Source organism: Protopterus annectens, chromosome 9.part0, assembly GCF_019279795.1.
Source record: "Protopterus annectens isolate FY-2018-M chromosome 9.part0, PAN1.0, whole genome shotgun sequence".
Taxonomy (NCBI): domain Eukaryota; kingdom Metazoa; phylum Chordata; order Ceratodontiformes; family Protopteridae; genus Protopterus; species Protopterus annectens.
In genome coordinates, this window is record NC_056743.1 from 1,443,562,064 (window position 1) to 1,443,586,318 (window position 24,255).

Consider the following 24,255-nt stretch of genomic DNA (forward strand, 5'->3'; position numbering starts at 1 on the left):
TCATTTCTTGATAAACTGGAAAGTATTAGGGTACAACCCCAACACCCTAATAATGGGTGATTTCAACTACCCCAACATTAACTAGGAAAACTACTCGTGTACCAATTCTTTTGCTCAATGTTTTCTGGAAATCATAAATTCCAATACCTTGGATCAACTTATTCACACCCTCACCAGGGGCAGCAAATATCCTAGACCTGGCCATTACCAACATGGGCAGCCGGTGTTCCACACCAGAGGTCAATTCCTCATTGTTCAGATCAGACCACAAGCTAATCACCCTAGACATCCACATCACGCCCCCACCCTCAGTTAGGAAAACCACCGTAAAAACTTCTCCAAAACAAACTTCACACTTAAGACAGAAGTGGCAAACTTCATGACACCCATGCAGACAGATAATAGAGGTACGACTGCTGAATCCTACACAAATGCACTTTATAAGCACTTACATGAGTGCATGGATCATGCTATCCCTAATAGAACCAATATGCTATCCTCCAAAAAAGGAAGCCAATCTGGTGGTCCTCTGCCATAAAACAAAATTCTACAACAGAAGAAAGAAACTGTTGCAAAAATTCTATAGCTATGTTAAGAATCTCAATGGCAACACTCAGATCTGCTCTGAATTTCAGCACAATGGCACTAAATATACAGAACCAACTGATATTGCCAACATCCTGGCAGATAGCACTTTACCCCCCTCTCACCCCCTAGAGGGCCCATTTCTATACCAGAAGAATGCAAATTTCCTGTAATCACGGCTGCACAGGTAAAAAACACTCCAAAGCCAAAAACACAGCATCCATGGGACCTGACAATATCCCAAGCTGCGTTCTACATGAACTACAGAATGAACTGGCACCCTACCCAAGTACCATGTTCAATCATAGCCTCACCTCAGGCTTTGTGCCCACTGAATGGCGCACCACGACCGTTATCCCACTCCACAAAGGGGGAGCCATGATGGACCTCGGGAACTACCGCCCCATTAGCCTGGTCTGCAAGGCCATGGAACTCATAAACAAAGACATCGGTAATCTCCAAACTCTGGACCCTACCCAGTTCGGGTTTGTAAAAGGCAGATCATGCCTCCTAAACCTGATTGACTTCTTTAAAGCAGTCACCAAAGCCATAGATGAGGGTATCTAGATTGCGCCAAGGCTTTCGACACCATCCCCCACTCTGGAATTATAGACAAGCTCACTAAACAAGGTATAAATACCCATGTCACAAGATGGGTTGCCAACTGGCTCACGGACAGAACCCACACTGTGAAAGTAGCAGACTCCAAATCCGACTTCAGACCAGTGACAAGTGGAGTACCACAGAGTTCAGTCCTTGGTCCTCTCCTTTTTGGTATCTACTTCTCTGAAGTACAGGCTTAACACAGAAGGTCTTTGGCTAACAAAGTTTGCGGATGACTGTAAACTAGGAGCCATAAATCAAAACTCCTAACGATGTGGACATACTACAAAAGGGCCTCACCGAGACACCTGGTGTCAAAGCCATGGCATGAAGCTCAATGCCAAAAAGTGTATGGTCATCCCCTTTGGTAAAAACTCTGTACCCATGAACTACCACATAAGTGGTAGTCTAAAGTGTGATAAGAGACCTTGGGACACAGGTGGACAGTAGTCTCTCCTTTGATAATCACATTGCCACAGTGGTCAGGAAATCCCTCTACATGACTTACCTCATCACAAAAGGTTTCTCATCCAGAAAAAAAAAAGGAGGTCATTGTTCCCCTCTACTCATCACTCAGACCCATTATAGAGTATAACACCCCTTTTGGTATGTACCTCACAAGACATCTACAACAACTGGAAAGGCCACAGAAAATACCTCACAACGAGGATTACTGGCCTCAAACAGATGCCCTATGCAGACCATCTCAAAAAACTCCAGCTTTACTCCATCGCATATCGCCTACTCAGAAGCGATCTCTGCCTAACATACAAAGCTATGTCAAACCCAGAGCTGTTGGACATGCTTCACTTAAAGAAATCCCAATCCCTGTGAGCTACATGCTCTAGGGACCCAAACCTTGTCACCACAATAAACAGAACATGCTGGAGGGATAGATTCCTGTCCCAGAGACTTCCCATACTCTGGAACAACAGACACCTATGTCAAACAGAGCTCCTCATTAGCACTTTTCAAGAAAAATCATGATGACTGGATGGGAAATAGGAAACTCACCCCAGGGATCACTTCTGCGGCTCTGCTCAACAGGGGTACAGGAAAATAATTTTCTTGGGTGGCAAAAGCCAGGGTACCTTGTTGGCTAGGCTTGTATAGGCCCTAGGGCCAATAGTCTAGTACCTACCTATGAACCTATAACAGGGAATGTGGGTGGGAAACTGCAGAGACAGAGAGACCACAATATTCTATGTAACAATTAAATAGAAAAATAAATAACTAGAGAGAGACACACACATACAATATTCAATCAAACAATTAAATAGACAGAAAAATGAAATGCAGTATAATCTTTAACACTGCAAGTTTGTACTTAACTCAGCTAGTAATGCAGTTGATTGTAGGTATGTAGCAGAAGCCAAACAACTCAGATATTGAGCGTTAATGCAGTTAGCAAATGTATCAGCACCTCTGCCCCAAGCATGGCTTTTTTGATGCTGAACATACATCTTGTTGGGTGAATGTACAGTTTCATTGTGGAGGTTAGGAGGAATATTTTGAGTGCACATCCATGCCCAGTGAACATCACACCTCTGATTTTACTGCAATACTATAGACTAATATGCAACAAGTACACCAATGCAGAATCTACAGGTACCAGTCGCTCAAGAGATCATGTTGTTAAGACAACTTGATACAAGTGGAACGAAACACTGAATGTGAACAGAGTGACATAATGGTGCCTCACAATTACTAAGTGGGAAGAAACTCTTTCATGCATATCCTTAATTGTGCAAGAATGACAATTGAAGAATAGGCTAGGAGAGGAGCACCGGATACTTGTTAAAATTTGTAGTAATTCTCATTCTACAGAAGAGCAGCATTGTCCCGCGACTTTGGTTACAGACTGCTCAGAGATGTATGTTCTTTAATGTGAATTTAGTAAATTAAAAAAAAAATTAAAGCAGCAGTCACACAAAAAGATAAGCAGACTTGGAATTAAGAAATACCAACAGAATACTTACAGTTCTTAGGGAAAGCTGATGTTCTCTGTAATCTTCTGGAACCTCAAATGCAAACCTCCTGTTGCTTGCAGTCAGTTCACAACCTGGAAAGAAGAGGAGGAAAAAAAGTCGGCTTAATTTGGTATCTTTCATAAGTTGCATTACAAGGATATGTGACAACTGACAAGGGATGTTTAGCAGTATACATTTCTACCGTTTCGTATTGTACATTGCGTCACTTATGACAGTAACCTGTCCCTACAACAATCCTGTCTCATTCAGGAAAGACCAAGAGAAGAGAGCGGTCTAACTTAACACGGCCAAATCCAGTTTCAAAACACACACAAAACATTTAATTAATTGTGTTTTGAAACTGGATTTGGCCTTGTTAACTGCTCTGTTTTCCTGGTTGTGTGTGTGTTAACTCCTCTGTCTTCTTGGTTTTGTGTTTTTTGTTCAGGATTGACTTTTTGCTGCAGTTGTGTATTTTTCTTACTATTCATTCATGAAAGATTCATTGCTGGACAGGTATACATGCAAGGTATAGGACATGCCTCCTTTTACATCTGAGGCAAGAGACTGCAAGTTATAACATTACATTACGGTTTACAAGATGCCCTTAGGGAGCTGTCTACAGGCTGCCTGCTATACTGTCAAAATGTTCCACTTGGCTCAGCAGTGAGGAGGTATTGAATGGGAGTGTTGGCAAAGGCAGCAACTTCATTTGCTATAGTCCTGAATAGGATATTCTGAGGCAGAATCAGCACAGAGACAGAAGCAGTACCACCCTCACCCCCCATGAAAGCTAACACAAGAATGAAGTTACTGGATGGGCTGTCACACTGTACTGAGTGAGAAATTTTGTAAAAACATCCTGGAGTTGTAGGCATAATGTCCTTGAATTATAGGCAGAGTTTCTCCCTGTGATTACTGAGAAGTGGCAAGAGTGCTTAAGATCCTCAACTGGTTACTCAATCTTGGTGGTGGTGGGAAAGCAGAAGTGATTTCTGGCCTGGCAGTGCTCCTGTAAAAGGGGAAATTTTCATGAAAGCAATTGGCTAGACTGGGGAATCTCTAGCCAGTGATGGTAGCCCTCATTGGGCATGTGTGTGTGGGATTATCCATAGGCCCCAGTCTGGGGTAAGCCAGACATCTGGTTGTGGTGAGGTGACAATGGTGTTAGCAGATGTGGGAGCACGGGCAGAGGCACAAAGTGAAGCAGACTTGGAATTAAGAAATACCAAGAGCATACTTACAGTTCTTAGGGAAAGCTGATGTTCTCTGTAATCTTCTGGAACCTCAAATGCAAACCTCCTGTTGCTTGCAGTCAAGTTTACAACCTGGAAAGAAGACCGTTCTCATCCTAATCCCAGATAAAATTCTGGGGTAGAGGAATGAATGTCCATGTCCAATTGGTGGGAGGTTTGATGGACTGCAGGCACACAGAAAAAAAATGGTTATTCTGTACTGCCCATATAAGGTTAAGCATGTAGTACCCTTCATCCACTGAAGCAGAATTAACTGCTTAAATACATTGCCACACTGCCCACACAAGGACAGCATTTAGTACCTTTCATAGGTGATTACTAAGCTAATGACACTTTGCAAGCATATCTAGTAATACCAGGATATGACAATATTATAACTCAATTCCCCAGATATGGGATTGAATAGTATCAGGGTAGTGGGTCTTTTGGTTGTTGGAGCCCCAAGTCATTTTACAGACTGCCTATGTCCATAAGGGGACATGAGCAGTAGCCTGGGAGTGAATTTATGGCTTCCCATCCATTTATTCAAATTCGTTTTGGAGAGAGTGAGGGACAGGCTTTGTTTTACAAAGACAGGAAGTTTATCCCAATGGCTACCTCATCTAGGGAATATGAATCTGTCTCTATTGTAAGTTTGTTAGATTCACAAATAAGGTTCAGGTCCATGGAATGTGCAACCCTCATACAATTGTTTGTGGATATGTAACATTCATCATGGCTAATCGGAGAATGCCTTGTAGGTCAGGCATAAGTCACCTCTCAATACACGATATAAAAAAATTAAAGGGATAGGGCCTTTAGTCATCTGCATGAAACATGAGTCTTATGCTTTGTATTTTTTTAGTGAGAAATCTCGGAGGCCACTCCAGTTCATGCACGTGCCCTGTTAGGTACATGCAGAAGGGAGCACTGAACTTGATTATAGACCATAACTTACAAGCTGAGCCACACAGAAGGATTTCCTCACTACTGTAGCTACCTGGTGGTCAAAGTTTAGGTTACTATCTGTGTTTCTTGGTCCCTTACTACTGGGTCTACTTTTAGGGGTGTGCTAAGTTGCAGGGATATCAGATTTACCCAAAGGGTATGATTATGCATTTTTTTTTTTTTTTTTTTTAGAATTTAGTCTCGGACTATGGTTTTGGCACCAGTTGTTAAGTCATTTTTAGGCCAGTTCATAGGATGTCAATATAATTTGGAAATTCAATGATTGCTCCCAGCTTACAGTCTTCAGCAAACTTGATAAGCCAAACACCCCAAACATTGGCATATACTTCTCTAAAGAGAAGGCCAAACAGGAGTCCCAATACTAAGCCCCATTAAACAACGCTAGTAACAGGTTTCACCTATCTGGACAGGTGTCCTGTCAGTGAACCAGTTTGCTATCTATCTGATGATGCAGGGGTTTATGCACTAAATTTATCTATGATCCCCGAGTGGAGTGTGTCAAAAACTTTGGCTAGGTCTTGGATGAGCAGTGTATACCATGTTTACTCTCATCCATGGCCCTGATGACTTTCTCAAAGTAGTCCACCAGATCGAGCAGGCAAGACCTCCCTTTGACAAAACCAAAAAGGGTCTGGTTCAGTGTCTGAAGATTTCCTATGTTCTTCTCAATCAGTTCCATAATAATATGGCCTTGCAGATAAGACTGGTCAAGCTTATTGATCTGTAGTTTCCTGGTCGGTTGATGGCTCCTCTTATGCAGGGGGGAAGACGGATGCAGTCCTCCATGACGGATGCAGTCCTCCATTCCTCTGAGTCAGTCTGGAGGCTGTGGTTAAAGAGGATTTTTAGTGGCCTCAACAGCTTCCGTTAAGTTATTTAAAGGAGTACCTGGAATATCAGGACCCATGGAGACTGCTTTTGGCTTTAGCAAGCCCAGTAAGAACTGGTTCCCTCATAATTACCAGTAGACAGATGGTTGCTGGTATTTCTTTGGGGTGGTAGGAGGCAATTGGGTGGGTGAGGAGTTTGTACTGAACTTGTTAGCCAGCAGGTTTGCTAGTTTCAGACTGGGTGTAGGTTTTGCTTGTTAAATGATCAATTATGTTCATAATCTCAGGGGAAATGCTAGTCAATGTGCCAAGTTAAAAACCCTTATGGTCATCTTTCATCAGGAAGGCTCTCTTTACTTTGTAGTTTGCTTTGGCACATTTGACCAACTCTTTAATTTATTTGTTTAGACTGGGGAGTGTCTTTGCACATATTAACTAGTGATAATATAAGAAACAAAGTTGGCCACATAGGAGCAAGTTAATTGCCCCCCCCCAAAAAAAAAAAAAGTTGCCCATGAATCTGGCAATAGAAAGTGTATGATAACTTGTCATTGATCTGTGTACTAAATTTTCAGTGGTACACATCTTAGCTGGTAAAGCACTGCATTTCAAAATGCTGTTTAACTGGTGTAATACCAGAATGTTGTATATTAGCAATATAGGAAATACATAGACCCGAAAAAGGTTGAAATTATATACTTCATTTCCAGTCTGGTCATACAACAACAGAATAACCAGGACAGATACTGACAGGAGGTAACATTAACAAAGTGTGTAGCATGAGGTACATGGCAAGGAGATTACACCAAGTGATCCAAGTAATGCAAGTTAATAGCAGGAGAAGACAAAGAAACATATAGTTTAGAAGAAAGAATGCAGGCAAAAGTGGATTCCCCCAGAAGGACTTTAGTAATCAGCACTATGGCAGTAATCTTATGTCACCTGACTAGAATTGTTCAATGTATCTTGCATATTAACAGCTTTGCTAAACAGATCCCAGTCAAACCAGCACTGACCAAAATCATTTAACTCAGCACAGATACTACTGCCACATTACCTCCACCCTCACCCAAACCATTTAACTTGCTATGGATACTTGGGCATGTTAACTCACCCCCCCCCCCCGCTTCCCAAAGCATTTAACTCAACATGAATACATAAATCACCACGGAGGAAGCTAATTGGGGGGCTCTCCTTATATTGTATAGGGTTGCCCCCTGTCCCTCTTTACAAACAATGGTTCCCATTTAGGAAGTTGTGTTCGGTGAAAAAGCACGAACAATTGCAAACACCCTTATAGTTTAAAGATTATATAACACACACACACCTAAATTTCCTGTACTGGTTGCATAAAAGTACTTGCATGTACTGTTTCCATAATAAAATGTCCCACTTTAGGTATCTGAAAAGGTGGCAACCTTAGTATATACAATCTTTGCTGCATTCTGCATACCATCTGCAATTTCTCTAGCCAACATGTGAAACAAGCTTCTCTCGGCAATGACATTCATATTGCTTCATTTCTGGAAGGCATTTTGTACCAGAGATACAATTAATTTGTAGTACGTTAAGTCATTAGTTCAGGAGTTTTTGACTGTGTCTAGGGGGATTTCCCTCATTACTTGCTACTTATTATTTTCATCTAAGAATGACAACTTACATTAGGATTTTTGATCCCCTCCTTGGAGCCAAACATTGTGCCTGGTTAATAACTATTAAAATAGAGCGACCAGTGCGAAAACCAAACAAAATATAAAAAAAAACACACACTGCCAGCAGTTGGAACACTCGGCTAATCCACCTGTTGCATAAAACACAGCAGCCAATGGTTAAAATCCACTTTAAATGCACACAAAACCATGAAATATACAGGATTGAGTGCTTTCTTCCCCTAACCGGGGATTTCATCAGAATAACACTCATTTCCAATACATTCAATTTATACAAAAAAACTTAATGATGTCACGAATTAATGAACAATAAATTTAAATATCATAGATTAAAACCATGTTCTAAATATTAAAGCTTACTAAAACTTTAAAATCTGTTAAAACATGTGTCTCAATTTTACCAGTCATTAGCCTAATGTAGCTTTATTAGCCAAAATAGGCTCAAGAGAGATTACTTCATTTAAGCCTGGACTGGGACACGCTTGCAGCCTTATCTGCCATTTTGTCTCTCTTGCGTCTATACAACTTCTAAAATCTCCTTCCCTAGGGTTTGGTAATACTTTTCTAAAATTCCAAATAATACCTTCAAAATTAACACATCCTTTTGAATGTTTAAAAAGTGCATTATTAATGTTGCATGTGGACATCTGGTAGTAGTGTTCGTAAATCCTGTCCCTCAAGCGTCTCTCAGTCTTCCCGACATAAATGCTGGACAGGATTTACACATAGTCAGACAACACAACCCCTTTTGTCTGACAATTCCCTTTGCCAAACCAAACTTTTTTTTTTAAGGTGTTACTTTGGGAACTTTATCATAAATTTCTTTACATTGAGAACATGTCCCACATTTTGTGGTGCCACTTTTTGGGTTACCATGACTGACATTCCTTCAAACAAATTTGTACAGAAGGCTTGGTCCCAACAACAGACCATAAGGTTGGATTACTTTTCAAAATTGCCCAGTTCTTCTCAACAATACCGATTACTTCTTGTGCCCTCGCCCAATATGGAGCAACCATGGCTCTTTCATATCGGTTACCTTCAGCTTTTTAGTTTACCATTCCATTGTCAGTTATGAAGGGGATCCCCAAGACAGGTTTATATCTCTTTCCCCACTCTTTCAATACATATTCCATATTCTCCTTTATTAGCTTGTTTGGGTGTCCCCTTTCCAGAACGTATTAGCTACTTTTTTTTTTTTTTTTTTTTAAACTCCCCTTCCACGTCTTCCTCCCTAGAGGTCATCCGGCCAACTCGAATAAGTTGCCCCTTGATGATACTTTTCTTTTGGTGCTGGGGATGGTTGCTAGTATATTCTAGACAGGAGTTTCTGAAAGTGGGTGGGTTTCCTATAAAGTTTTTGATATAAACACTGTTTTTCCTTTCTCAGTGAATGTATCCAAGTAGTTAAAACCATGGTTATTACTCATGTGGGTGAAATTTAAAAAAACTGGATGTTTGATTCAGGTACTCAAATGCCTTAATCATCCTAGCTGTACCAGACCAAAGAAGCATCCTTAGCAGCCCCTCTTCATTGCTTAAAATACTTACCCTCAAACATTATGTAATTGTAATCAAGAACAATTCCCATAAAATTCAGGATCAGTTCTATCTTGTCATTGGAAAAGATAGCATTTCTCCTAATACTTTCTTCAAACAAATCCATACCTTTGTCCCTAGGGATGAAGGTAACAGATAGACTACATCTATGGTCAAAAATATAATCTTATTATCCCATACAGTCTCTGTAATTCTTCCTAAAAAGTCCCATGAATCTTTCAATAAATGTTGGGCATTGTTTACCACCTGTTTGAGCCATTTATCAAGAATCACACCAAAAGGGTAAGTTTTCGAGCCTCTCCCTGATACAACAGGTCTAAAACCAAGGTTATCTAGACCCTTGTGGGTTTTTGGGATCCCAAAAATGGTGGCAACAATCAAGTCTTTAACTTTCAAGAAGTTAAAAGTACTGGGCAAAATTCTTTCATCCAATAAATTTCTAGAAAATGATCTATTTGACTATAACCAATATTGACTTCATTAAGAGATGCAGGGGCATATGTGGTAGTGTCAGTAAATCTGATATTTTCCTGTAAATATTGGATTTTGTCAAAGATGGCCATGCCACCGCCCTTGTTGGGCCACATTATTCTAAATGATTTGTCACTAACCATTTTCATCTAAAATCTCATTTTCCTTGTTTCCTAGATTGTCTATCCTATTAACTTTATATTCATTTGTTTTTAAAACATAAATCTCCTCCATAATTGCTTTTTCCAATACATTAAGTGTTGGATCTAATGGTGGATTAAAAGGTACTTTTACAACCAAATTCATTCCTAACCATTCTAATGTCATTTTTGTTGTGTTCAGACATCAAATAAGCCAAATTTAAACTTCCTTAGGAACATTTTTACTTCTAAAATGGTGTCTGCATAATCAAACTGTCTTCTGGGAACATATTTTAGTCCCTTCATAAACAGTGTAAAATGTTCTTTCGTAAGTTTGATGCCTGCAAAATTGTCAACATGATAACCTTTGTAAGAAAAAAATTATGCCTGGAATCTTCCAGTGTATTAACCGTTTTTCTTTTCATGGTTAAAGAGTCAAGTAATTAGTAGCTGTAGTCAAAGAGAGACTGACTGAGGATGATACAAGTCCTGAAGGCGGAACTGAAATGTGCCTTAAATCTACGGTTCCCAAATGAAATGTAGAGGTGGGAGAAGGAGGTCACTGGTAGAACAGCCAGCTAAGAGGGGAGAGGTTTATCAGAATGAGAGGATGGTAGTGCTGCATCATTACAGGCTTAACCCCACTTTTCCAAGATCAGCTATAACTGGGCACATTCAGGGTGGCAAGTGTCACAGGTTTTAGCATTTACTGGCCATCTTCTAATTAAGGACCGATACCAACCTTAGCTTCTGGCATTAGACAAGAGCAGGTGCATTCAGGGAGGTGTGAAAATCTGATGTTGGACAAGTGAAGCAGGGAACAACTACTTTAAAAGGGGAGACTGCCTATGAATAGCATACATAATACTTTATAGTTTATGTTCATACTAATCCTGATCCATCTAATCTTGAAGGTAAGTAGGGTCAGAACTGGTTTCATGCTCAGATAAGAGACCACCTGCAATATGAGAAGCCACAGGCTAAGCCCAAGGCAACCCCACACTGATGGCACCCAGACTTCTCCAAGTGAAGAAAGACAAACATTATGCTGTGTATAAAATAAATATATATGTCTCACACAAGTGTTTATGATTGCAGCAAGGATTCTGCAGCCATAAACACAACAGGCTATAGTAGATAAACAAGCTAATACCTCCTTAAGAATTACAGGAGGCAGGAGTTTGTATCCAGTAAGGGAAGGAAGTGGGAGCTAAAGGAGTACTGTTCTAACATGTCAGCCGTAAAGCTGCGAGAGAAACTGGTAATACTTTATGACATCATAAATAAGCCATAAAAGACACCCTAGTGGTGTAGTAATAAACAGTGTGTACCCCAGCCTACATTCACTCCACCTCTACCACCTGCCTGATAAAGTTACCACTTTTTTAGATGCTCTGACTGGATGCACAGATTGGGGCAATTCTTACTGAAGCATACGATTTTTGCAAGGCAAAACAAGTTAACAATACAACATATTTCTATTTCTAGATACAGAAGACTTATGCAGAGTATTGGTTATTCACTTTCTTGTGTATAGGAGTTGTGGATAACATCTGCAATATGTTTGATGAAAAATATTCTTTTTTTCTCCTAAAGTGTCAGTACATTTGGTATTTTTCATATTATTCTACAGAATACAACTGTAAAAATCAGGACTATCCTACAGAAAGAGGGATAGGACATTACTCTACCAGAGAAAGGTGAACTGGGGAAGTCTCTTTATTCCCTTCCATGCCAGCTCCGGTAGGTTCTTGAGATGAAAACAAATCAATAAGTTAAGAGTGAAAATCTCATTATACACGTAAACAACTTGAACTGATGACTTACCTTTTCATACTACAAATTTATATTGGAGGTACAAAATGCTCTCCAGAAATGTGACATATCAAACTTGGGATGCCTAGGTTGTAGTCAGGACTTTATCCTTTAACAAAGGAGCAGACAGCAACAAAAAATGATGCCTAGTCTCATAACATGTACAGTCTTGAGAAGGGACAGGGGACAGAGGTGTGCCCCCATGTACATTCTTGTTAATAGGACAGGGGAGTGGCTGTATAAAAACATTAAAATAACTGAAAGTGGGAGATGTACAAGATGATAGTACAAGGATGAGATGTAGTACCTCAAGAACTGAAAAGTATGTAAAACAAACAAAGGGTGGTGATGACTGTAGCAGCCTTCCTGATGTGGTAGTAGAGTCAAAAAATGGTGGTAATTCAAAAACATGTAGAGAGACAAACATGATGCCTTATTTATGAGAATGAAGATTGTGGTAGACCATTTACAGTTTATATATCCAATAAAAGATTTGTGGCAGACATCTTGGCCATTTGGTCATTTATCTGCCATTAGAATCTAGATTTGTGTATCAAGATTATTATACTGGAGGATGTTTGAATGTTAAGAAAGAGTGGATGGATGAATAATTTCTATTCCATTTACTCAAAACACTTTTCATTCTTTAAGACAGACGAGCCCAGACATGTACAAATACCAGTATGTGCCTTCTCAAAGTAAAGCACATGAATGATCAGATCTAGTAAGCCCTTCAAGTGACCTTAGTAGTTTACCCTATTCCACCCCCTTTCTTCACCGTCTCATGTCCTCATCCCAAAAGCCCCTCTCCATCACCTGGTTGTAGTGGTCCATAACATGTATCCAAACATTTCTACGTAATGCTTTTCTAGATCCTGGGAGTATCTGATCCCTACAGATCTTCTGATCCCTACAGATCTGCTGCTTGCACCTATTTCCCCACCTTCCTCTTCTAAAGAGCCACCTTTCCTTCACATCTCTATAATGTCGCTGGTGCACCCATATCATATCACATCACAATTCCCCACTGTCTTCTGGTTTAACTCCTTTTTCCTCTCATTCATCTTCGATATTTTGTAGTCAATTCAGCGGCCTTGTGTAGCTCAACTTTAGTTTCCACACACTTACACACACAATTCTGTTCACTGCTGCTGGGGACAGCCTTTTAGATCTTTACTTCTTGCTCTATTATACTTATTATCATGTTGTCAGCAAATAAGTGGATCTTGTTAGCTCTTCCTTCAGATACTGGAAACAGTGCTGTGGTACTACAATGGTCACCTCCCTTAATCCTGTCCATTCTCGCTCTCTTACCATAACCCACAGCATCCTGCTCTTCAAGCATGCCAGAGTCTAGCTCAAACCATTAATTTTCTTAGCAGCTGCCTTACAGGACAGCCAAATGCTTGTTACGAACTTATAAATATATATATATAATTATGAATAACAATTTACTGCATTGCTTGTTCAACAAAACACATAGTAAAACTATTTTGAGCATATGTGCAATGACAGAAGCCTTTTGTTACTCAGCACAATCTGCCTCATCAATGTCACATTCCATTTACTGTATGTTACATCTGTGCTATTACCGTACTGATGTTGCATAGCATAATTAGATTTAATATTTCATTTGTTGTAGTATAAAATAAGCTGTTCTGTTGTACTCATGTAAATTTCAATGTACACTTATGAAGGTTTCATATATCATCCTGCCCTTTTTTGAAACTTTCTATGCATTCTTGGAAGGAAACATTTTCCTTGTAAACTCCTTTAGGTACTTTATGTACATTAAATGGTACTGAATGGCATTATTCGGATCAGTGCAACTCCAGTCATCCTATTATCATGGATTTTCTTCTTGGGGTTTCATTGTAAAGAGGCTTTGTCCCCTCTGGCCTTTTTTGTCACAAAAAAAAAAAAAGCAAAGTTTTTAAACATCTGTTCACAACACAACACTAAAAATTCACAGACCAAATTCAATATCTGTTGTCACCCCCCCACCTTAAAAAGCTTAAAATGTCTATATATGAAAAGGTCATTTTTCCCTGTTAAACACATACTCAGGTAAACAGCAAATATGGTGTTTTGAGAGACAGAGAGATATGTTAAAAGATAGACACATTAGGAAATAACTGTTAAATGTTTTCTTACCCCACAGGACACAGACACAATCTTCTGGTTTTGAAAGGAAACTAGAATACATTGGTGGTTCTAGCATATCTCTAGTCTGGTGCATGCCGAAGATTTCAGAGGAGGTAAAACTGGTACGTGAGATTTCTTTTGATATCTGTACCAAAAAGACAACAGTCTGTCAGTGCTACATATTCTACTACCCTTCAATAATTTGGACTTAAAGTTTCTTAGTGTAGTGAAGATCTCCTACACTTATACCGGTGTACAGGTGTTCCCCATACATATGGGGAGTGAGCTACCATGACCAGCTTAAGAATACCAAACCCACATCACTATTTCCTGGCCAATTTTCACCATCTGCAAGTAGTCAACCAGAACATCAGTTGCTATCCCCCAGGATGGGACAGCATGTGTAAGCCTCAACCACCCAGTTTCCACCCTCCCATGCCTGGCTCCTCCACCAACCAAACCACTACTAAAACAGGAGTCTCTTGGGTTGTAGTTGGGTCTTTATCCATATTGAGGTTTGGTTTTAGTAGTCTGAATGGAAATTCTATTCCATACAAAGCTCTATACTTTAGCTAAAAGTGGTCTAGAGTGTACTCCCTCCAAACTTACACAGATGGAGTCTGAAAGATTTGTTCTGCTTTGTCAGCATAACATAAAGACAGACAAGCCTAAATCTCAGTCTATGCAGCCACATTTTAAATGAAGATGTCTGGGGTTGCCTTCTTTATAACAAAGATGATTAAAGTTATGTTGTGCACAGTGTGTGACATGCAAAGAAACAGGAGTATCAAATCTCAGTCCCTGCACCCACATTTCATGTAGATCAAATGGTTACTTTCTTTGAAGTAGAAGCTAGTTTCTGTACAATGACAGCCTAAATTCCCCAGACTGATCCCTTTTGCTGACATAAAAGTGTTTGCATAGTCATAGCCCAACCTTATGTAAGCCAACAGTAAACATTAGTAAAATAATTACTTGTCAGATGTTTGCTTCTGTCCTTTGTTTTTTTTTTTAGTAATCAAATAAGGCAATTTTTTTGTGGATAACCTATATTGAAAGGTTAGATAATGTGCTCATAATCACAGTGGCCTATACACTCTACTCAAAGAATCAAAGAACTCTGTGTAATAAAACTTGGGTACATATATGGCGAACACATTTATCGTATACACTAGAAGAACTTAGTTATAGGTCACAGTACTTCTGTTGGATGACAGTTAAAGTATTTATCAAGTACACCAAAAGCAAATAACTTTACTTCAGAAGCCATAGGTTGCATTTAGAATTGCATTTAGAAACCAGGTACGATGCAACTGACAAAGTTCAGACACTAGGACATAAAATGAAGGCAATCTCTACAAATGATTAAGGCAAGTTAGGTCAAAAAGCTACAAAGTTTTCCTCACAAAACTATGCTGATACACATCAAGACAAGAACCAATATGGGCATATTAAATCTATGAAGTTATTACTGCAATGCAAAGCTTTTAAAGAGTTTTGAAAAGCAGGTTGTAGCACAAACAGAAAGAACACTAAACAGAATTAATGAATGAATAAATACATAAAATCATCATATCATTAATTTAACTCGGTGGATAACACATTATCAAGTCACAAACATACTAGGTTCCATTTAGTTTGCTAGTGTCGACTAACAAAATGAACAGATGAGTTTTTGTTTTTTTCAGTGACAACTCTTTAAGTATAAAGATTAATTTCCTAACAGCAAAGTGATGCAGAAATACATTGCTTTCCAAAAAAAGTATGAATATTTATAAGAATAGGAGCAAATTAAACATTTAAAATAACCAAACTGTATGTTTTAGGTTTCTTTAGTAACAAAGGAAAATAATTATGCTAGCAAATTGCAGCCAGGCATTTCAGATGATGGCCAGATGCTACAAAGTAACCAGTTGCATGCTAAGTGGTTAACTTCACTTACTTATTTACAAATACAATAGTTTGTTCTAATGCTTATATCAAGTGTCCTTTTCCCCTAATAAGAAACAGGGAACTGGTTTAAAAAAAACCCAAAAAACTGACATTTGTTTTGCTCATAGTTTAGTAATACGTTATTAAAATAGCCCCCCTCCCTACATATTCTACTCCAAAGTAATGCACTTCATCAAATACAGCACTATATATCTAACCTACAAAAATTAGACAAACCTCACAATCCAACTCAAACAGTGAAGTTTCCATTTCTCAGGCTCCTGCAGCACAGCCTATACTTTGTTCCAGCTTCACTTTCTCCAGCCAAACCCAACTCTTGATGAGGTGTAAATTGCGTTCTTGCTGGCAGTGGTTGTAATAGGCCTGACAAACATAACTATGTGAGTAAACAGCTGAAAAGTATGGCCAATAAAACTCTGCTCCATCCAGCAAGCACAATCTGAAAACCCAGTTGTTTGTATTGGGTTGGATTGGATGTCTTTAATGATCAGCATATTTTTTCAGTGGCATATCTCTTAGCTTTTCTTTTCTAGTTTAAACTTTGTTTCCCCTCCATCCACACCAATGAATTGCTAACACAATGTTCTAGCAGTGTTTAGCATTAGTACACTTGACGTACTTGTTGAATAAATACCCGTTTTACCTGTTATCTAAATTTAGGGATGATTCTTATTGTTGGTCCTTATTTTCATTTTAAGTGAGTATGACCTTCAGTTCAGAAAGGATGAAGAGAAAGAGGCAGATAATGATGTTTGTTTATGTCTAAAAATAGGCAGGAAAAACAACCATTCAGTGTGGTTCTTCCTAATGTAATAGTCTAATGGATGGATCCATGTGAAGGCGAAACAGATGCTGCCACTTCTTCAGTTTCTTTCCAGCTAAAAGTATATCTTTTCTGACAGTGTCACATGAAGAGTATGTTCAAAGAAGTTGTCGATATGCAGATAGTACTGACAGAAAGTTAGACAGTAATGGCCTGATTATGCTGGCTACTCTCTTAAATAAGCACCAAGTGGCACTCTCTGGCCACGGACAGAAGCTCTCCCTTCTCATCTCATATGTTCCATTAAGTGTTTCCCATTCATATTTTAACAGTGTAGTAGTGCTAGGTCCCTCCACTTCCTGTGGCAGGCTTTGCCATATTAAATACAATTCTGCCAGGAAGAAAAAGCCTCCTGACTTCCTCCACACACAGTTGTGTTTCACCTTCATTTATCGTTGTGTCACACTGGAAATTACATTAACATGGGAAACAGTTTTCCCTTTCATCTTTGGTTGTTTGGCTGCATTTCTTTGCTTGGATAGAGCACTGATCCATACAGACATTTTCAGACTCAACCTAGGAGTACTACCTTTGCCTGAAGTCACATAGTAGGCAAATGGAAACTGATAGAATCAAACCCAGGACTACAGAATGAAGCTCAACAACAGCACTACAGAATGAAGCTCAACAGCAGCTCATAGCTGTAGTCTTCTAAATAGCTGGCAATGTTGGAGACACCCTGAGGTATTTAAATACTTCTGCCATATCATGCAAACTCTTTGTAAAGCATATATACTGAATTCTTCATTTACTCCTTGAAACACATGTGAAGTACCTTCAGAGTCTGGCTTCCCTTCTCTGCAATATCAATGTTCATAAATTCATAGGTAAATAATAGGCTATCTGCTCTTCTGGGACACTTTAAGCATAGCCAGTTTCCCAAAGGTGAGAATCAGCCCCTATATATTGTGTATTGTGTTGCTTTGGTGTTGTTTCAGAGTTAAGTGGGTTTCCTGAACTAGACACAATATTCTACAGACATCTCACCAGGGCTTTACAACATAGAATATGTACCCTTTATACTGTATTTCCCATATAACACACCTCAGCATTTCACTGGCCTTTTTAACTATCTTTGTCATTTTTATCTTATTCTGCATTATAAGATGGAACCTGCCTTGAAATACAATGGATTAAAAGCAGAGAATCAGGGTCAGATAGAATGCCAGTCCATTAGAGGTCACATGGACACACACTGCGGCCACATGGGTAAACCATTTGAAATGGTAAGACTCCGAATGCTGAGTCATGAAATTTGGAGACCGAGTGGCTGAAAATCTAAACTTACATGCACTAAGTCTGAGAACACCATTTGGAAGAATATTCCCATTTCTCAAAGGTATGGCAATCTCAGAGTTGGTAGATATAATTTCAGGGAGTGTGGAGTGTTGCTCCCACATCAGTATAATGCAAGTGAGCTTGCACCTGAAAAAAAAAAAAGATTCAAGGAGAACAGTGATATTTGATTATCACTCTTCTATATTTTCAGCCTTTTTTTGCGGTGTTTCGGGACTTTGCATTACAGATCCTGATATTTCAATAGGGAGCCATACCATGCCTACAAGCAATTTGTATGACCACTAATTCATCTAACAACAACTAACAAAAACACATGCAGAAACAAACACAGGGAGGCCATACAGACTCTACTAAGAATGCACCCAAACCTGCAATCACATTTAAACATTTTTTTGACCTTACTGGGGTTTTTGGAATCCCCACATAATTTCCTGTTTTATGCTTCTTAAGTACTTTGATTATATCCTCAGATGACTGTCACTATAGCAATTCTACTTAACCCATCTTCTCAGCATATTTTACTGCTATTTATTTTGATAATCAATTTTAATGGTGGATGAATTCTGATGTGCTCTGTGCAATCAAGGTGAATCGCCTTACTTTTTGCATTAAATTACCTTCCCTGTTACTCTTAAAAATTTCTGGGGAAGGAACAATGCTCACAATTAACTTTTCTTTCAGAAAAGTACGTGTGATTTTTTTTTGTTATGTTATAGATTGCAGTTTTGAATAGTGTAGCAGCAGTGCTGCTGTCTCCATGCAGGTGCAAGACATGACTGCCCCGACAAAGATGGGGCTCAGCAAGGACTCTGGTACATTGCAGGCAGAGATGGTGGATACAACTGCAATATGCCTGACCACAAAGGACAACAAGAACACAATCTCCTAACTTTACAGTATTTCATGCTTAATTCCTAACCTGTCCAGAGCTCTTTCAAGCTCAGTGATGTGAAAAACAATAATAGTAAAATAAATACATAAAAGACGGATATAGGAGACAAACTTGTAATGAACAAAGTCACCATTTTTAGAAAATCTTAGCAAGTATAACAGCTTGTATTTTTTGGTTTGTTAAATGGGAAATAACTTGGTTTTATTTATAGAGTACCAATTAAGATCTGCTGAAGTGACCCTGGGTGGTATCTTTTAAATGGTATCATATGGCAATGAGGTATAGCTGGGGTAAGCATCGAAAATTTCCTATGACATCTCATTATCTGTGTTTAAACTTTAAATACTGAAAGAAATCCTATGGGTAGTACAAACCCTAGACCAGAAGGTTAAATGCTGGTTATGTGATCAGTGTTAGTCCTCAGCACTTTATCATCTGCATGTCTGATTTGTACCACCCCTCAGGTTGGCCTGTGATGCAGCAGTAGAGTTCAGTTCTGTGTCCATGCTATTCCTTGCATATAAGAGTGAAGGATAAAATCTTCTGAAAGGCAGATGAAGCATTTGAATTCCTGAGAAACTAGTTTACCAAATCATGGTCCTCTACAATCCATTGTGTCCCAGTGTGATGATCATCACTTTTGCGTCAGGCCACTCACTGGAAGAGAAGAGCCATCATCCATTAGCCTTCTGGACTGCTAGCACTTTAGCACCAGGAATCAGGAAAGCACCTGGAAATGGATCCTTAACCTGGGGCAATTAGTCAAGCTGAACGATCAGTAAATAGTGACTTTGATTGTGTTGGGAAAGAGAAAGATAACTGGGAAGATGTTTTTTGGGAGTGTAATGAGTTAGTAAATTTTAAAACTACCCTACAGACTTCTCTGCCAGACATATTGGGGAAACAAATGGTGGTTACTAAGGGAATCATTCTTTTCAGCTGTCATACAGGATCTGAATTGCCTAGACACAGTATGGCCTTATTAAGTTTAATGTTAGTGTCTGGCAAAAAAGTAATTTTTAGAAAAAGGTAAGCAAAATCTAAACCAACTGCAAAGAAAGTATTGAATATTGTTTAAAATATACAAAACTGGAAGTGAGATCTTTAGAAAAGGGTAGGAGCAAATTACATAGAAATAACTGGAACTTGTGGGAACAATACATGCAGAATAAGGTTCAGAAGGATGATGAGATTTAACAGAAGGCAGGAATTGAGCAATTTATGTAATGTTGGAGTGAATGACAGTTGTTATAAAGAAAACATATATGCAATGTATAATGCATGAAAAAAGTTATTATGGTTTGTTTTCTTTTCTGTTAATGTATGTGAGCCTATGCCTTAAGTGATAATTTAATAAAGGTGTTTAAAAAATCAACAAAAGAAATCAGTTGGCATCATGGTTAAGGTCTTCTCCTTTCATGGACAAGGCGCAAGGTTTGATCCTGACCTCTGACCAATGCCTGTTTGGAGTTTGCATGTTCTCCCTTGTCTCTGTCTGGTTCCTCCCATTTTTGAAAAACATGCTGCGTGCTTCCATATCAAACTCACCAAAAAATAGAGGTGTGGACAGCGGTACAGACTGTTCATGGTGCCTTAAAGGAGGAAGAGTTGCATAAACCATCTGCTTTGTGCTTAGGATCATAGGAGGTTACTAGGCTAATGGCCCCATGGCCCTTACAAGCCTAGCCAAGTTCAACCCATGTTCCCAAGGGTGTCCCGCTCAAGCAGATGCTAAAATCAGCACCTATTGCCCCTGTCCAAGAGGGACACAGATGGAGCCCCTGAAGTAAATTTCCAGTTATCCATTCAGTCATCCAAATTATGCTTAAATAGGGCCAACAAGGGTCTTTGTTTAATATGAATAAGAAGCTTGTTCCAAAGTGGGGCAACCTCTGTGAGACAAATCTGTCTCTCCAGGAAGTTCTGTTGATGATGCATAACAGGTTAAGGTCCTTTGAGTGAGTGACCTGTCTGACATTTGATTTGAAAATATGCAGCATTTTCATTAAAGCTGGGTCAGAGATTGCTCTATATGCAAGGTACAGGTCTCCTCTGAGTAGTCTGTATGACACGACACAGAGTAAAGTGACAATGATTTCAGTCTGTCTGCATGAGACAGATCTAGAGAGACCCTGAATTTTCTTTGTAAGGAACCTTTGTGGTCTCTCCCATTGCTGAAGGTGTTTGGAAAGGAACATACCAAATGAAGAGTTGTACTCTATTATGAGATGAGCAATATAAAATGCCATTCTTACCAATGTGGAGACATGGTGATCAAAGTTAAGGTTGCTGTCGACCTGTTTACCCAGATCTCTCACAACTGACTGTGTGCTTAAAGTATTGCTATTGATGTGGTAGTTTGCAGGAACATTAGCCTTGCTGAAGGGGGTGATAATGCATGTTTTGCATTAAGTTTAAGACCATGATTTTGGCACCAGTCATTAGTCTGCATAAAACCTTTTTGCAGGATGTTGACATTGCTAGGGGTTTCAGTGATTGCTCCCAGTTTGCAGTCATCAGCAAACTTTGTCAGTCACAATCCTTTAGTTTTAGCCTGTATTTTGGAGAATTGATTCTGAACAGTTGGGGTCCCAGAACTGATCCCTGTGGAACACCACTGGTTAGGTCTGCTGAAGAAGGTGGATCCCCTATTTTGACTGTATGAGTTCTATCAGTGAGCCAATTTGCCACCCACCTGACAATATATGGGTTGACATATGGCGAGTTTATCAATGATGTCTGAGTTGAGGATTGTGTCAAAGTCCTTGGCTAAGTCTAGATAGGCTGTATGCACAAATTTGTCCTTGTCTAGAACTTTGGTGACTGTCTCGAAGAAGTCCACCAAGTTTAACAGGCATGATCTCCCCTTGACAAAGCCAAACTGGGTGGGGTCAACTGTTTGGAGATTTCTTATATCTTTGTTAATTAAGGTCCATGATTATTCTTTCCTTGGCCTTGTAGATAAGGCTGGTCAGGCTAATGAGTCTATAGTTCCTGGGGTCTGTGGATGCACCTCCTTTGTGCAAAGGGATGACAGTAGCTGTTTTCCATTCTGCTGGGATGAAGCCAGTGCTTAGGCTGTGATTGAAAAGCATGTCCAATGGTGATATTAATTCCTGTTTTAACCCATGTAGAACACAGCCCTGGATGTTGTCTTGTCCCATGGATGCTGTGTTTTTGGCCTTGGAGAGGGCATTTAAAACCTGCTCCTCAGAGATACTAGTTGGGGGACAGGTGTTAGGGATACTTTGGGGTATATGTTATGGGGACAGGGGAGGGAAGTTTTAATTGAACCTGTCAGCCAACAGGTTTGCTATATCCACAGATTCTGTATATGTAGTACCAGTACTAGTTCAGAGTAAACCTGGGCCTTACCTTTGAGGTTACGGATGTAACTAAAGAACATCTTGTCGTTATCCTTAGTTAGGAAAGCTAATTTGGATTCATATTTAGCTTTGTAGGACTTCACTAGCAGTCTTATTTTTGTGTTCAAGTTAAGGAGGTAGTGTTTCCAGTTTTGAAACTGTCCCTTCCTACTCTTAGACAGCAATTTCTTTCTCCTATTGTATAGCCTACTAATGGCAGTTTTCCGCCAGGCAGATTTGTTTTCCTAGAAGATCTTGCTTTGGTTCTATCAGAGTCAATACAGTCGTAAAGGTGCTCATATAAAGCATTGGTGTATAACTCAACATAGGTCTCTGTTTGATCAGTGGGGAGAGGGGCTATGAAGCTATTTATGCTGTCACGTAAGAGGTTGCAATTGGCCTTGTAGAAGTTTTTTAGTCTAGTTGTTGCTAAGGGGAGGGGGTTTCTTGTGTTATAATTATTCCTAGTGAGACTGATTTGTGGTCAGATCTCAGCAGGGATGGCCACACACTGACGATGGTGCAGGGTTCCTCCATGTTGGTGAGCACCAGATGCAGGATGCTTGAGCCCCTTGTGGGTGTGTCAACCAGCTGGTCCAGGGCACTTGAGTTAACAAAGTCCAGGAATCTTTTGGGCAAGTGAGTTAGAACATGTTTAATTTACCCAGTCAATGGATGGGTAATTAAAGTCATCCAAAACCAGGGTGTTTGGTTCTATCTTGACTCAAGTAAGATACAAGTAGGCTGAGTGGATGTCTTGATTCATGAAAGGGGTCCTATAGCAATGACCTGAAGAAGGGTCTTACCTACAGTCAATTGCACCTAAAGTAACTCAAGGGAATCATGTTTTTAACCAATCTAGAGGTGTAGTTATCTTTTATGAATATTGATAAACCACCTCCTTTAGTTCTCATGCCTTCAGTTTGTGTTCTGAACGTGTGGAAGGAAATGTAACCTGGTATAGCTGGGGTGCTCTCCACAGCCTTAAACCAGGTCTCAGCGACTGCACAAATGTTTGCATCTTCCAAGGTGAGGACAGCTTCCGGTGAGTGCAGTTTCTGGTTTAGGCGCCTAGCATTTAGCAGCATAACCTTCAGATTGTTTTTAGAGGGTATTTTTACATTGGGAATTTTGTTCTTGTAACATTGTCTAAAATAGGCACTATGGGGTTGACAAGAGCCTTATCTTGTAACCAAAATCCCTGGGGTGACAGATGAAGGCCATATCTGGTAAAGCACTGAGGTCTATCAGCATATCTCTCAACTGTACAGATTTTCTTAGAATGTCCAGATTTTGCCTTATATTTTTGGTCTATTTTTCATAAAATTGTGTTTTTTTATGACAAATTAGTGGCAAATCATTAAAGACCGAAGTTAGAAAATAATGACAAAGATTTGGGTTTCAGACTTCATACCCTTCAGAAAATTCATGCTAATGCAAAACCTGTTATTCTAGCAACTTTCTAAGTTTTTAAGAGCAATATTTAAAAACTGTCCCTATTTTTTGGGCCTTTGTCCCACTTTTACTTATGGCTTTGTCCAGATTTTTTGCTGTAAGAGGTTGAGAGGTCTGTCTGTCGACCATGTCATCCCAGACCGACAGATACTGGCTGGATCCCCTTTGAATGACACCAGAAACTAAGCCAACTGAAGTCAATCATTTTTGTTTGTATTGCGGTATCATCCTAGGCGAAGGTAAAATGCTGCTGTAGGCTAGGGAAATACCTGCCTGAGACACATAATCAGAGAGCTCAGTCAAGTTTCCATTCATATAGTCCAGTGAGGTATGTCTCATGTTCTTCACACTAACATGGACTATGATAGAGTTGCAGTAGCAATGAATAGGGCATCACAGGCACTCTACCAACTTCTGGAAAGTTTCATAGTTTCATAGTTTCATAGTATAGTACTAGGCTATCTGCCCTAGGGCA

At 39.5% G+C, this 24,255-nt stretch overlaps 1 protein-coding gene across 3 annotated transcripts in view; it reads right to left on the bottom strand.

The window, feature by feature from the left end:
• Window positions 1-17,019, bottom strand: part of LOC122810955 (nucleoplasmin-like) — a 129,390-nt gene extending 112,371 nt beyond the window's left edge. Inside the window, exons 1-3 of one of the 3 annotated variants that reach the window (XM_044082483.1) lie at window positions 16,590-17,019; window positions 14,003-14,138; window positions 3,168-3,250 (exon numbers count right to left, since the gene is read on the bottom strand). In XM_044082483.1, the coding sequence (XP_043938418.1) occupies window positions 3,168-3,250; window positions 14,003-14,087 (168 nt within the window). In that variant the 5' untranslated portion in view covers window positions 14,088-14,138; window positions 16,590-17,019. Of the gene's footprint in view, window positions 1-3,167; window positions 3,251-14,002; window positions 14,139-15,935; window positions 15,959-16,162; window positions 16,570-16,589 lie in introns of those variants that run through there. The other 2 variants (XM_044082482.1, XM_044082484.1) reach the window with 2 other exon arrangements.
• Between the last annotated feature and the right edge of the window lie 7,236 nt (window positions 17,020-24,255).